Source organism: Eptatretus burgeri, chromosome 13 (assembly GCF_056783735.1).
Source record: "Eptatretus burgeri isolate ZD-2024b chromosome 13, Ebu_testis_v1, whole genome shotgun sequence".
NCBI classification, from domain to species: domain Eukaryota; kingdom Metazoa; phylum Chordata; class Myxini; order Myxiniformes; family Myxinidae; genus Eptatretus; species Eptatretus burgeri.
In genome coordinates this window covers 50,874,084-50,885,828 of record NC_140973.1, presented here as the reverse complement: position 1 = coordinate 50,885,828, position 11,745 = coordinate 50,874,084, and the positions used below count along the sequence as shown (strand labels likewise).

Genomic DNA, 11,745 nt, shown 5'->3' with positions numbered 1-11,745 from the left:
CGCACACATTGATGTATATATCGGATGGATGACGCACACATTGATGCATCACCCTGGATACGAAGGCTGACAGTTTATAGCTGTGTAAACATTCCAACCCAAGCTAAGCAGCTCAGAGGATGCAATAGACACAAGTCTGAAGACGACGATGGTTCACGAGCGGTATTTGACGATGTAGATTGTTTCAGAAGTCAAGGATGAGACAATGTGATAATGTTTGACCAAGTTATAAAAATGATCAACATGATGTGGTACGAGTGACAGGTTATTAGCTGCAAAATGTCGAAAACCCGGTTTCGTTCAACAACTTTAAAAATTTGACCTTTGCATAACCTTTAAAGGTCACAAAACAATGTTGTGGACATTAAAATAAGGAAACAGGATACGTGCTATAGCTTAATGGGGTTAGTTCGTCGAAGAAGGTCGAAAACCCGGTTCGATTCCCACAACTTTGAAAATTTGTCCTTTGTGAACTTTAAAGGTCAAAGGTCAAGGATTATGACCTTTGGTGCAAAACTTCCTCTGGAACATTCCAGGAACAATATAACGTCATATAGGCTATATGGCATTTCACACTCCTCAGATTATCCATACTTTGATGAAATCAGCGTAAAAACAAACTTGTAGGGGGCGCCACGGGCAAGGTGTTCGAGATAGAGAAAAATGGTTTCAAGACTTTAGGTGGGGAATGACCTCAAGATTATGCATAAAAATATTGTCATCCAAGCTCTCAAAGTTTGGGCGGTCGTCTGATTTTTATGTCAAAATTCGAAATTTTCTAAGTTCATGACCTTGTGACCTTGACCTTGTAACCTTGACCTTGAGAATAAAATGAAAAATCGAGCTCCGTGGGGCTATGCAGGTGCCATTGGGCTAACCAAATACCGAAAACCCCTGCCAGATTCGACAACCCTCTTGGAGAAGATGGATTTTTATGTCAAAATCGCAATTTTCTAAGTTCGTGACCTTGACCTTGGGACGAAAATGAAAAATCGAGCTCTGTGGGGCTATGCAAGTGCCATTGGGCTAACCAAATAGCGAAAACCCCTGCCAGATTCGACAAACCCCCTAGGAGAAGATGCAAATTGAAATTGGCTACCCCCTAAAAACACAATTCGCAATTTTCTAAGTTCGTGACCTTTGACCTTGACACGAAAATGAAAAATCGAGCTCCGTGGGGCTATGCAGGTGCCATTGGGCTAACGAAATACCGAAACCCCTGCCAGATTCGACAAACCCCCTAGGAGAAGATGCAAATTGAAATCGGCTACCCCCTAAAAACACAATTCGCAATTTTCTAAGTTCGTGACCTTGTGGCCTTGACCTTGGGACGAAAATGAAAAATCCAGCTCTGTGAGGCTATGCAGGTGCCATTGGGCTAACCAAATACCGAAACCTCTGCCAAATTCGACAAACCCCTCGGAGAAGAATTTTTTTATGTCAAAATCGCAATTTTCTAAGTTCGTGACCTTGTGACCTTGACCTTGGGACGAAAATGAAAAATCGAGCTCCGTTGGCCTATGCAGGTGCCATTGCGCTAACCAAATACCGAAACCCGTCAGATTCGACAAAACCCTGAGGAGAAGATGCAAATTGAAATCGGCTACCCCCTAAAAACACGTTTTTTGGGCGTGGCTCCGCCCATAATGGACGCACCACGCCCATTCTCAGGAAAACACAACTTGATCATGATATAAACCTCCCACCAAAATTTTATCAGGATCAGATCAAAACCCACGGAGCTATGCTTGGGACATTTAGACAGACAGACAGACAGACAGACAGACAGACACAGACAGACACACACAACAATAACGAATATAGTGGTCACATATTTTTTCGTGAACCAATATTTCTCGGCTGACTTGCCAGCCCATCTTCATACAGTAACAACCACTCAATCTAGTCTGCCAAACTGTTCATAGTGGGATGAACAATTTCAATATTGTAGTTGAATCCAGGTCAGCCTATTGGTGGAAATATTCGAGGTGGAACATTTCAATTAAAAAAAACAAAAACATAGGTGATCAATGAGGGGCCTAACAACTCCATGAACAAGAATCATACATAGCGTATGCCTGGTGTCTCATGCTCCATTAGCAGTCTCGAGCTCTATTTCAAACATACATATTGCATGGTGGTGGTGACAGGCTCTGTTATATATGATGTTGCACACACACAAAATTGATTTGGCGATATGTGAAACACAGACAACTGTGCTCACAGTTCAAAGATGACTGCCCAGTCGGGGAGGAAAAGCAGGTGAGTGAGGCCCGCTCCGTGCATGCCGATGAAAACGTCCGAGTTGTGTGTAATTCGCAGCTGCTCTGTGAACTCTATCTCCCTGCAGGCACAGCCAAAGTGGGGGTCGTGTGTGTGTGTGTGTTTTTTTCCCATGAAAGAAACAACACATTAATAATTCACAAAAGAGCGAATGGGACAGCAGATTTAAATGGTTGTGAAACAAGGAATGTCTCTAATAGAAGGGAGAAGAATAGAACCACATATGGAAAAATAAAAACATACTTGAACTTGTAATCAACAACCCTGACATCCAATAAGGGAACAGTTTTCATGGCTCTCTCCATCTGCAAGATAAAGCAACAAAAAAGGTATGAACAGGTGTGTATATATGTATACATATATATATTTTTATTTTTTTATTTTTTTTTTACATGCCCATTGCCAAGATTTCTCAAGGGGGTGTGCAAATCCAGAAAACTGAACAGTGTTACAGCAATAGAGTGAGCCCTGATAGGGTAGTCTTGGGGTAGCCCACACATCTGGAAAATTTTTAATTATCGGCTTCAATACAATCATTTCCCGCATTTCAGAGACTACTTGGAATTTGAATATCTCATGGGATTTGAAAATTTTCAACCGTCTCATCAAGTTAATAAAACAAACAAACAATCCATCATCACATTCATATCTTCATTTCCATTGTTAGATTTACAAATAGTGGTCCTACCTCCATTCGTCAAAAGTTCTTTGTTATCTATAGCATGCCATTCATCCACAATCATCTGTAATTTTAATGTACTTGGGTAAATTTTCCTTGACGTTGAACATAATTACTTCAGCAAGCGAAGGTGGACGGAGATTATATTTTCACCCCTGTGTCCATCTGTTTATTACTTGCGGAATCAAAGATTCACAAGTATATTGGTTGATCTGGTCTGTGATTCTGTGTTTGTTTATTGGGTAGCCGAAATAGGTGACCCTTATTGTCAGTAATTCTGTCTGTTTGTTTGGATGTTTGTTTGGATGTTTGTTCGTTTGTCATCAGCATAATTGATAGTAAACGTGGGCGGATTTTGACCAAACTCGGGTGGTAGGTACATCTTATGACCTAGTGCTTTAGAAATTGTGATGGTTGCTAGGGACGCTTTGGTTCCCTAGCAACAACCGAAAAACCTTCAAAATCGGTACCGTTCACACGAAATCAATTCCGAAAGCCATTATCCCACGTAGGGTTATGAAATTTGGCACGAATGATCTACAGGTGATGCTCTATCAAATATATTCCGGTTTTTGTGATATATGGAATAATTTACCCGCAGCACCCCCTACAATTAGGGTATGCGCGAAAATTGAAGGCCCCCTAGCGACCAGGTGAGTGCATCGATACGAATGAAACTTTGCAGCTTCATGGTACTCAATGAGTACTACAACTTTGCCTCAGGACATATTGACCGATTTCGCTTAGGTCAGGGGTCAAAGGTCAATTAGTGCAAAAATCGATAATATGCGAGAGCTGGAGGTGCCTTCGCGCCAAATGCTACTCCTCCTAGGGTTATGGTCGGATGGTCATGAAAATTCACACTAATCGTCTGGAATACATTGTGCACAAATGATCGAGCCAGATTTTCGATTCAGTCTTTGTTCACCCACAGCACCCCCTCGAACTTTGGGGATTTCCGATTTCAAACCACATTTTCGGTACTTTTCATTCAAATGGATACCGAGTAGTTATCAGTAGAGGGAACTGGATGAGATTTGAGATGCATAATCTTAAGGTGATTCCCTATCCACGATATGACATCCATTTTGCTCTATATCTTATAGTTTCCATGCTCGGCGACCCATCGATGATGTCTTCGTAAGACATCATCCGAGGTCAAAAATTTCAACGGATTCGTGATCAGCGTGAAAAATGGCCATAAAAACACTCCTTTCAACGGGACAACAGAGAAAAAGTCGATGTGTGCCCAACCCTACATACAGACAGACCCATACACTGCAATTCCATTTGTAGTCAACTGAGATGACTGTTGTTTGTTAAATTTATTTGATTAATGTCCATGAAAGAAAATTCAAAGCTTAGCAGGTCCATTTGTTCAAAAGATAAACTAATATTGAGCTACCCATTTCCTTGCCTGTTTTTGATTTGTGATGCGTCGGTACTGTGTACTTCTAGTCAGCAGAGTCACTCGTACCTTTCTTTCCTGGAACAATTTTTTTTAGAAGAAACAAATAAGCATTAGGTCTTACTGTTTAACAAATTCAGTACCTCAAACAAACATGGAGGACAACAAAGGTACAACTGCATTTTCACCCTTCACCCTTAAATTTAACAATTCACTCTTAAATTTAGTGATGATGTCTCAGAAATAGTTCGTTCAAATGCAATTAATGTCCTAACTTTCACTCAACGTCAAATACAAATGATGCATGCAGAGTGGAAAACGGAGGGAGGTGGGGAACAACTTCTTAAACTTAATTATCTTCCGCTTCGTCGTCTTCTTATTTTTCCAATTATTATTATTATTATTATTATTTATGATTGTTATTATAATGATTTAACAGCCACAATTATTCCCACGTTCTTGTGGGGTTGGCCAGAGGTAGCTTGGCCCAAGTCTTTTATGAACTGGCTGGCCAAGCCTGACGTTCAACGAAGGTTGGGGCAGGAATTTGGAATTTGTTCAGGGTGACGGCGACAACTCACCTACTCTTCGTGAAGGACAGCATGGGATCTTTAATTGTAATGTACTCAATAGACAGGGACTAAGGCTCTGAAGTGGGAGCAATAGGTTATATTCAGACACGGGCGCAACACAGCACAGCATCGGAACATGGGCGGGTCACATGACTGCTTAACCACGCCCTGGTGCACCCATGTATGCATGCATTATCATGAACTACTGATACATCTCATCTCCCACCCCAACCCCTCTCTTTTTTTAACAAATCAAGATGCTCAGGAGGCTTACAGACATGAGCTGATCTTCTAGGCTAAGGGCTAGTGGAGGGCTGTCCTTGCTTGCAACTGCTGTGGGCTTCTCAATAAGGGGTACAGGGTTGGGAAGGAGTTCAGGTACGTTGATGGGTGAAAAGCTCTCATGAGGAAACTCCTCAGGTTCAAACGCAGATGGTGTTAACACAGGAGTGGGTGACAAAGGCACTTGAGCCTTTCAATATTTGGCTCCCCGTGCCGTAACCTGAGTTGGTCAACATGTTTACGCATGCATCTACCATCACACAACTTCACGAGAAACATCATTTCACCAATGTTATCGATAATGATGCCAGATAACCACTTGGTTCCACATCCGGAGTTCAACACGTATACAGGACCATTGATCTGGAAGTTGTGGTACACAGACGATTGGTCGTAATTACGTTTTTGTTGATACTTGTTATCATCGACCTTGACTGTTACATCCGGGTGCACAAATGATAACCGTGTTGTCAATTCACGACCCATCAGAAGCTTGGCAGGTGAGCGACCGGTGGTTTGATATGGTCTGGTGCAGTAGTTGAGAAACACATGAGCTAGACAAGATTGAATGGAGCCTTCCTTGATGTGGCTGAGACCATTCTTGATGATCTGAACAGCACGTTCAGCTTGACCATTACTGGCAGGTTTGTAGGTGGCAGATGTGTGTAGTGCTTAATGCCATTCATTTTACAAACGTTCTGAAACTCTGAACTCATAAATGACGATCCATTATCTGATGCAATGGAGTTCGGAATACTATGTTGTGTGAACATGGTACGTAGAGCTTCAATTGTTACAGTAGAGGATGAGGATGGCACCACACGAGCTTCCGTCCATTTGGAGTAGGCATCAACTACGATAAGGAAAAGCTTCTCTTGAAACGGACCAGCATTGTCGATATGTAGTTTGGACCATGGTTTTGATGGCCACGACCACATAGCCAATGGAGACTGTGGCGGTTTCTTGGCATGGGCTTGACAAGTGTAACAATGGCCTGCACTGGACTCATTGTCACTGTGCAAACCAGGCCACCAAACATGGGCTCGGGCAATATCCTCCATGGTGACGATGCCTGGACGAGCATTGTGGAGTTCACTGATAATTTTCCCGTGGAGTTTAGGCGAAATTATCACTCGGCTACCCCAAAGCAGGCAGTCTGCATCAATAGAGAGCTCATCCTTCCGGATGAGGTACGGTTTTGTCCCTTCCCATAGTGATGCCCAATTACCTGACATAACACAGTATTTAATTTGTGACAAACCCAGATCAGCCATGGAACGTGTGACATCGAACATGTGACCCTAAACATCCAATCCGGAAGCAAATCCACTCTCCAAATCCCACCGTCTTTATTAAATCCGTCCCAAACGTCATGCTGATTGGTCCCCCTGGCAGCCCAATCGTGACACACAGACATTCGCGTTGGACACAAGTACAGTTAACGTCTCTGCACGTATGGTGTTATAATAAAAAAATTTCTACCTCTGAGGACGGAAGATAGCAGTCTTCTGAAACGTCAGGGTTTTAATGAAGAATTTTATGATTCTTTTCGGCTCAGTGTGCTTTTACTCTGTACAAATATGTCTCCTGAGCTGCCTATTTTGAGTTTTCATATACGTATATACATATATATATATATATGTATAAATATATGTGTATAAATATATGTCTCCATTCACATGCCTGGTGTTGGTTTAATGGTTAGGGTGGTGGGCTTTGGACCCTGGAGTCCTGAGTTCAAATCCCGCTCAGCTGTTGAATTAATACCAGGTGGAGTTAACTCTGCCTGCCATCCTTCCGAGGTCGGCAAAATGAGTGCCAGTATGCTGGTATACTGTGTCGGAGTGGCGACCCGTCCAGGATTGTGCCCAATAGTCAAGGGGACTGCTTAAGCAGCACCAACGCTCTGCACAGAGTATGGTCCCAATCTCCTCCTCCATTCACAGCACGTTTTGTTGAAACCGCACCGTCGTACCTTGTTTTCGTGTTGCGTAATGTTGAGCCGATATATGACATGTTGAGAAAACGCTCTAAAGAGGGCCGTGCCATGACAGTTTGGAATCTGCATGAGAATAAACAAAACATTATAAGACGGGTGCGTGATGAGTGAAATGGATTAAAAGCAGATGAAACGCAACAAAACATTTTCCTGCATCAAATGCTCATCACCAATGATACATTCCATTGTGCAAACTGATAGGTCTGAGTGGGAGTGCTGAGCATTTTCCTTCAATTCGAAAGCAGGATCTTGGTATGACAATTGTACAAAAAAGTTAACCAGCCCAGGCCGATCCCCTTTGAGTGTCGTGCCTGACCTAGTCCGAGTTTCTGCTCGCAATACGAAATATCTTAAAATTATTGATAAGCTTCGAGAAACATCTGAGAGGCACAAGATGTTTTTGTACACTCAAGAATCAATGGAAGCAGTAGCAAAAATTACATCACTAAAGTTATATTATTTCGAGCAAAACAATTTTTCAAATCTGTTAAAATATCAAGTGGATACTATACTTATGAGGGTGAGGGTTTGATTGGATGGTGCACTTACTTTGAAGCTGTCTGTTATGGGTTTGACGCCCTACCCAACTAAAAACTCGGACTGCTGCTTTCGCCGGCACAGCATTACAATGCATCACAAAGTGTGCCATCCCTCGAATGGTCATTAAGCTGGGTGTCCCATCTGCCAGCATTCACTGGTGGAAGTTATGGATCCCATGGTGTCTTGCAAAGATTAGCTTGAAGTCAGCGCCGAGACCCTGGAACAAATTTCAATTTCGTGCCACCTCCAGTTGAGCGTCAGGTCTCACCAGCCGGGTTGTTCATGAAAATCTTGGGTCAAATATTTCCCCCTACCGACCCCACAGGAAGGTGAAAATAATTGGTCCGGTAAAGAAGTCGTAGTTATAATAGAAACTGTGCTTATGAGTGGCACCACAATGATCGTTTCACCTCATCCCATGCCTTATTGTATGTCGCCCTACTTTCAGCTATAAAATACATTCAAAGGACAGGGCTCAAAAGTAATAGGTACGTTCAAACGTTTTGAAGACTGATGAGTCCAAGAATATCAGCCGGAGTATCAAGTACATATATACCAACCTTTCTGTGCTCAACATTATTCAAGACTCAAGAGTTGGTAGTTTCTAACCTGACAAGTAATGAACAAACTTCACACATTGGTTTTTAATTACCCTTCAGGATAATGTGAAAAGAACCTCCCTGAATATAACAACGCCGCTAACACACCATCGTTGGATTAATGTTGGGCCAACTTCAGCACCGCCATTGTCCGAATGTAATATTGTCCATTGGTCCAATGTCCTACGCTTTCACACCATGTGGCCGACGTTGGAGCAATGTCAGAGATCCTGTTATGACCATCCCAACTTTTGCCAACGTTGGGGCAACATCAGTGTGATAGCTCTGAATGAACAGGCTGGTGTGCAAGATATAATGACTGTGGTTCACCCTTTTAATGAATATGCATTGAGAAAGCAGCCAATTGTGGCTCAATGTGAAGCTCACTGTCTGTTAGGGTAAGTTACGCTTGGGCTTCCGGGTAAAGCATACAATATTTCAAAAAAAAAGTCGTTCTTCTTTTCTTTGATGCAAGTCTTTTCTAAGTGACTTCCTTATAGTTTTTATTTTTGCTCTTCGTTTTAATCTGGTGAATATGAAAGTCAAGTTAATTGGATAATAAAAGTCCGTTGCAGTACAGTTATGTGAATGGAAGAACATGAGTAACTGGTGAGTTTGTGTCTGTTATGCTTGGGATACAGATATTATGATCAGCAAGCAGACTAGTCTTACCAGCGGAGTATTGTAAAACAGGCCGTAACGCATGCGAGGCAGCAAGGAGAACACGGCATATCGAAAACACACCTGCAACAACACCGGCATGGCTATTATTCACAATCAGGCAGTCGGTCACCATGGTTGTCCATTGATCAAACAATTTTATTATAAATTATTCATAACTAGCCTCATCCTATCAAATCCCATTACCAATCAATTATGGGTAAGGGGAATTCGTAGAACAAAAAAAAAAACAAATCCATAAACACCAAAAACAGAAGGTGCCTGAAGCATTTCACACAAATGCTGTGACATCATCCAGCATGGCATACACTTTGATGATAGATATACTTTCGACTGAGTTGAATGCACACTTCGCCACATAATGGTCAACATCATATTGTCAGCTACTTTTTCAAAATGACCAACAGGAAAATGACAGCTTTTACTTACTGGCCCAGACCACAGTTATTTATTTGTTACTTTGACTGAAGAAGAATATGGCTGATGATGCAGACAATGCTACAAACAATTCAACAACACTTCATAATTTTTCAATGACCTGTTCACATGTCTGAGCATTCGTTCTTCTCAGCTGGCAGTTATTTTACTTTTTCCTCCAGGTTCTGTTACATTGAGCTCAGAGCAAAACTCATCCAACTCAACATACGAGGCAAACTTTTAGATTTCACATTTGGCTGGTAAATAGCGATGAGTCCTCTCTGGCCCAATGGTCGTTTGAAACTCGCCACTGAAAACATCAACAGCGAGAGTTCCATTGTCCCGGCTCAGATGTATTGTACAATCAATCATCGGAGATAAATTGCATGATGGACGTTGCTTCATCGGGATTATCGTCATTTTGGCATCACCGGCAGATATATATCTGCCGGAGAAGCCCGAATGATAATAATCATGATAATGCAAAAGTATGGATTAATATGATGAAGCCAAAAGTTACTAAATGGGTTGAAGCATCTCTGTAGATGACCACAAAGGTGGTGCCATCATCATGACAGCCATGCTCACTCAAATGATCATTAACTCGAGTGGCTGTTGACTAAAGTGAGTGTGACATCATGAGGTTCAGTTCCCAGTTCAACAATGATTTTATTTTTTATTACAACTGCAACACTTAATCAGAAAGCGATAAACTCAAATATTTAAACTCTCAAATATTTAAGAAACTCTCAAATATTTAAACTCAAACTCTCAAATATTTAAGAAAAAAAGAGAAAACTTGTAAAGGTGAGCAAGATAATTATGATTTTTAAAAACCTTGTAAAGATGAGTACTTGAGCAGGAAAAGGTGAGCATGATTACTGTAAGGAAAATAAAATTGAAGGAGGTAGGCTTGGGGTAAGGGAGGGATGAGCAGGGGTAGTTAGCTATCATGTGCAGCCTGTGGCTGCTGGTTGCATCATTTCCTGGGGGTGCAGCTGTGCTGCTGATGTAGTGCCCTCTATTACCAGTACACTGGTACTCATTTCGCCGACCTCAGAAGGATGACAGGCTGAGTCAATCCCACCTGGTGTTAATTCAATGGAACTCAAATTCAAGACCCTAAAGATAATTTCATCCAATTTTTTTGTTGTTGTATCCCTTGTCGAGGTTCGTGTGATAGCTAACACACAACACACAGCAAGGGGGACATGGGACAAGAGGGGCGGGATTGGGAAGGACAAAATAGTGGGGGACAGAGACATTAGGAGATTGACTTGAAATTTGAAGAGGATTTATATTTCAGGTCACTGAATTCAACTAGCCAACTATTTGAGGTCAACATCGACCAAAAAGTCATCGGCCCAATGTCAACAACTTAGGTGATATTTCTAAAATCCTCAATTTTCATCCGATTGACTTGAAATTTGAAGAGGATTTACATTTCAGGTCACTGAATTCAATCAACCACCAATTATTTTTGAGGTCAACATCGGCCAAAAGGAAAGCATCGGCCGAATTTCTGAAATTGTCAATTTTCATCCGATTGACTTGAAATTTGAAGAGGATTTGCAGATTTGGTCATTTAATTCCACCACCAATTATTTTTGAGGTCAGCATAGACTAAAAGCTCAACATGGGCCGTATTTATAAAATCCTCAATTCTCATCCAATTGACTTGACATTTGAAGAGGATTTGCATATCAGGTCACTGAGTTCAACCGCCAATTATTTTTGAAGTCAAATTTGTTTTTTGTCGATTTTGCAAGTATCGTGCTCTGCACGACGTCTTCTTGTTTGTCTGTTTGTCTGTGTGCAGGCTATCTCAAAAAGTTGTGCACGGATCCAGATGAAATTTGCTGGGCAGGTTGGGTGTGTGACAAGGAGGAACTGATTAGATTTTGGTGCAGATCCGGATCCAGATCCTGATCCGATAATTTTTTAAGTGATTCTTCACCATTGAGAGACAGGGCTAAGCTAACATATAGCATGATATCTCAAAACGTTGTGGACGGATTCGGATTAAACTTGGACTGATTGGGTGTGTGACCACAACAATTTGGTTTGATTTTGGTGAAGATCCGAATCCGGATCTGAATACGAGAATTATTTTATTTGTGAAGTGATTCTTCACCATTGAGAGGGCCAAAAATGATATATAGCATGATATTTCAAAAATGTGTTGGGCACAATATGTTCTCGTGGATCAGGCATTACGTGGCGGAGGTATGCGCTCTACCGAGTACCCTTCTAGTTTTATGTTGCGCCCTGATCTGCTCAGTGTT

At 41.7% G+C, this 11,745-nt stretch overlaps 1 protein-coding gene across 10 annotated transcripts in view; it reads right to left on the bottom strand.

Annotated features, from left to right (window-relative positions):
- EOGT (EGF domain specific O-linked N-acetylglucosamine transferase) overlaps window positions 1-11,745 on the bottom strand; it is a 114,970-nt gene that overhangs the window by 25,683 nt on the left and 77,542 nt on the right. For 8 of the 10 annotated variants that reach the window (XM_085850636.1, XM_085850638.1, XM_085850634.1 and 5 more), the window contains 5 exons: window positions 9,035-9,106; window positions 7,200-7,286; window positions 4,380-4,448; window positions 2,527-2,588; window positions 2,225-2,344 (listed from right to left, as the gene is read on the bottom strand). In XM_085850636.1, coding sequence (XP_085706762.1) covers window positions 2,225-2,344; window positions 2,527-2,588; window positions 4,380-4,448; window positions 7,200-7,286; window positions 9,035-9,106 — 410 coding nt within the window. The remainder of the gene's footprint in view (window positions 1-2,224; window positions 2,345-2,526; window positions 2,589-4,379; window positions 4,449-7,199; window positions 7,287-9,034; window positions 9,107-11,745) is intronic. The other 2 variants (XM_085850639.1, XM_085850635.1) reach the window with 1 other exon arrangement.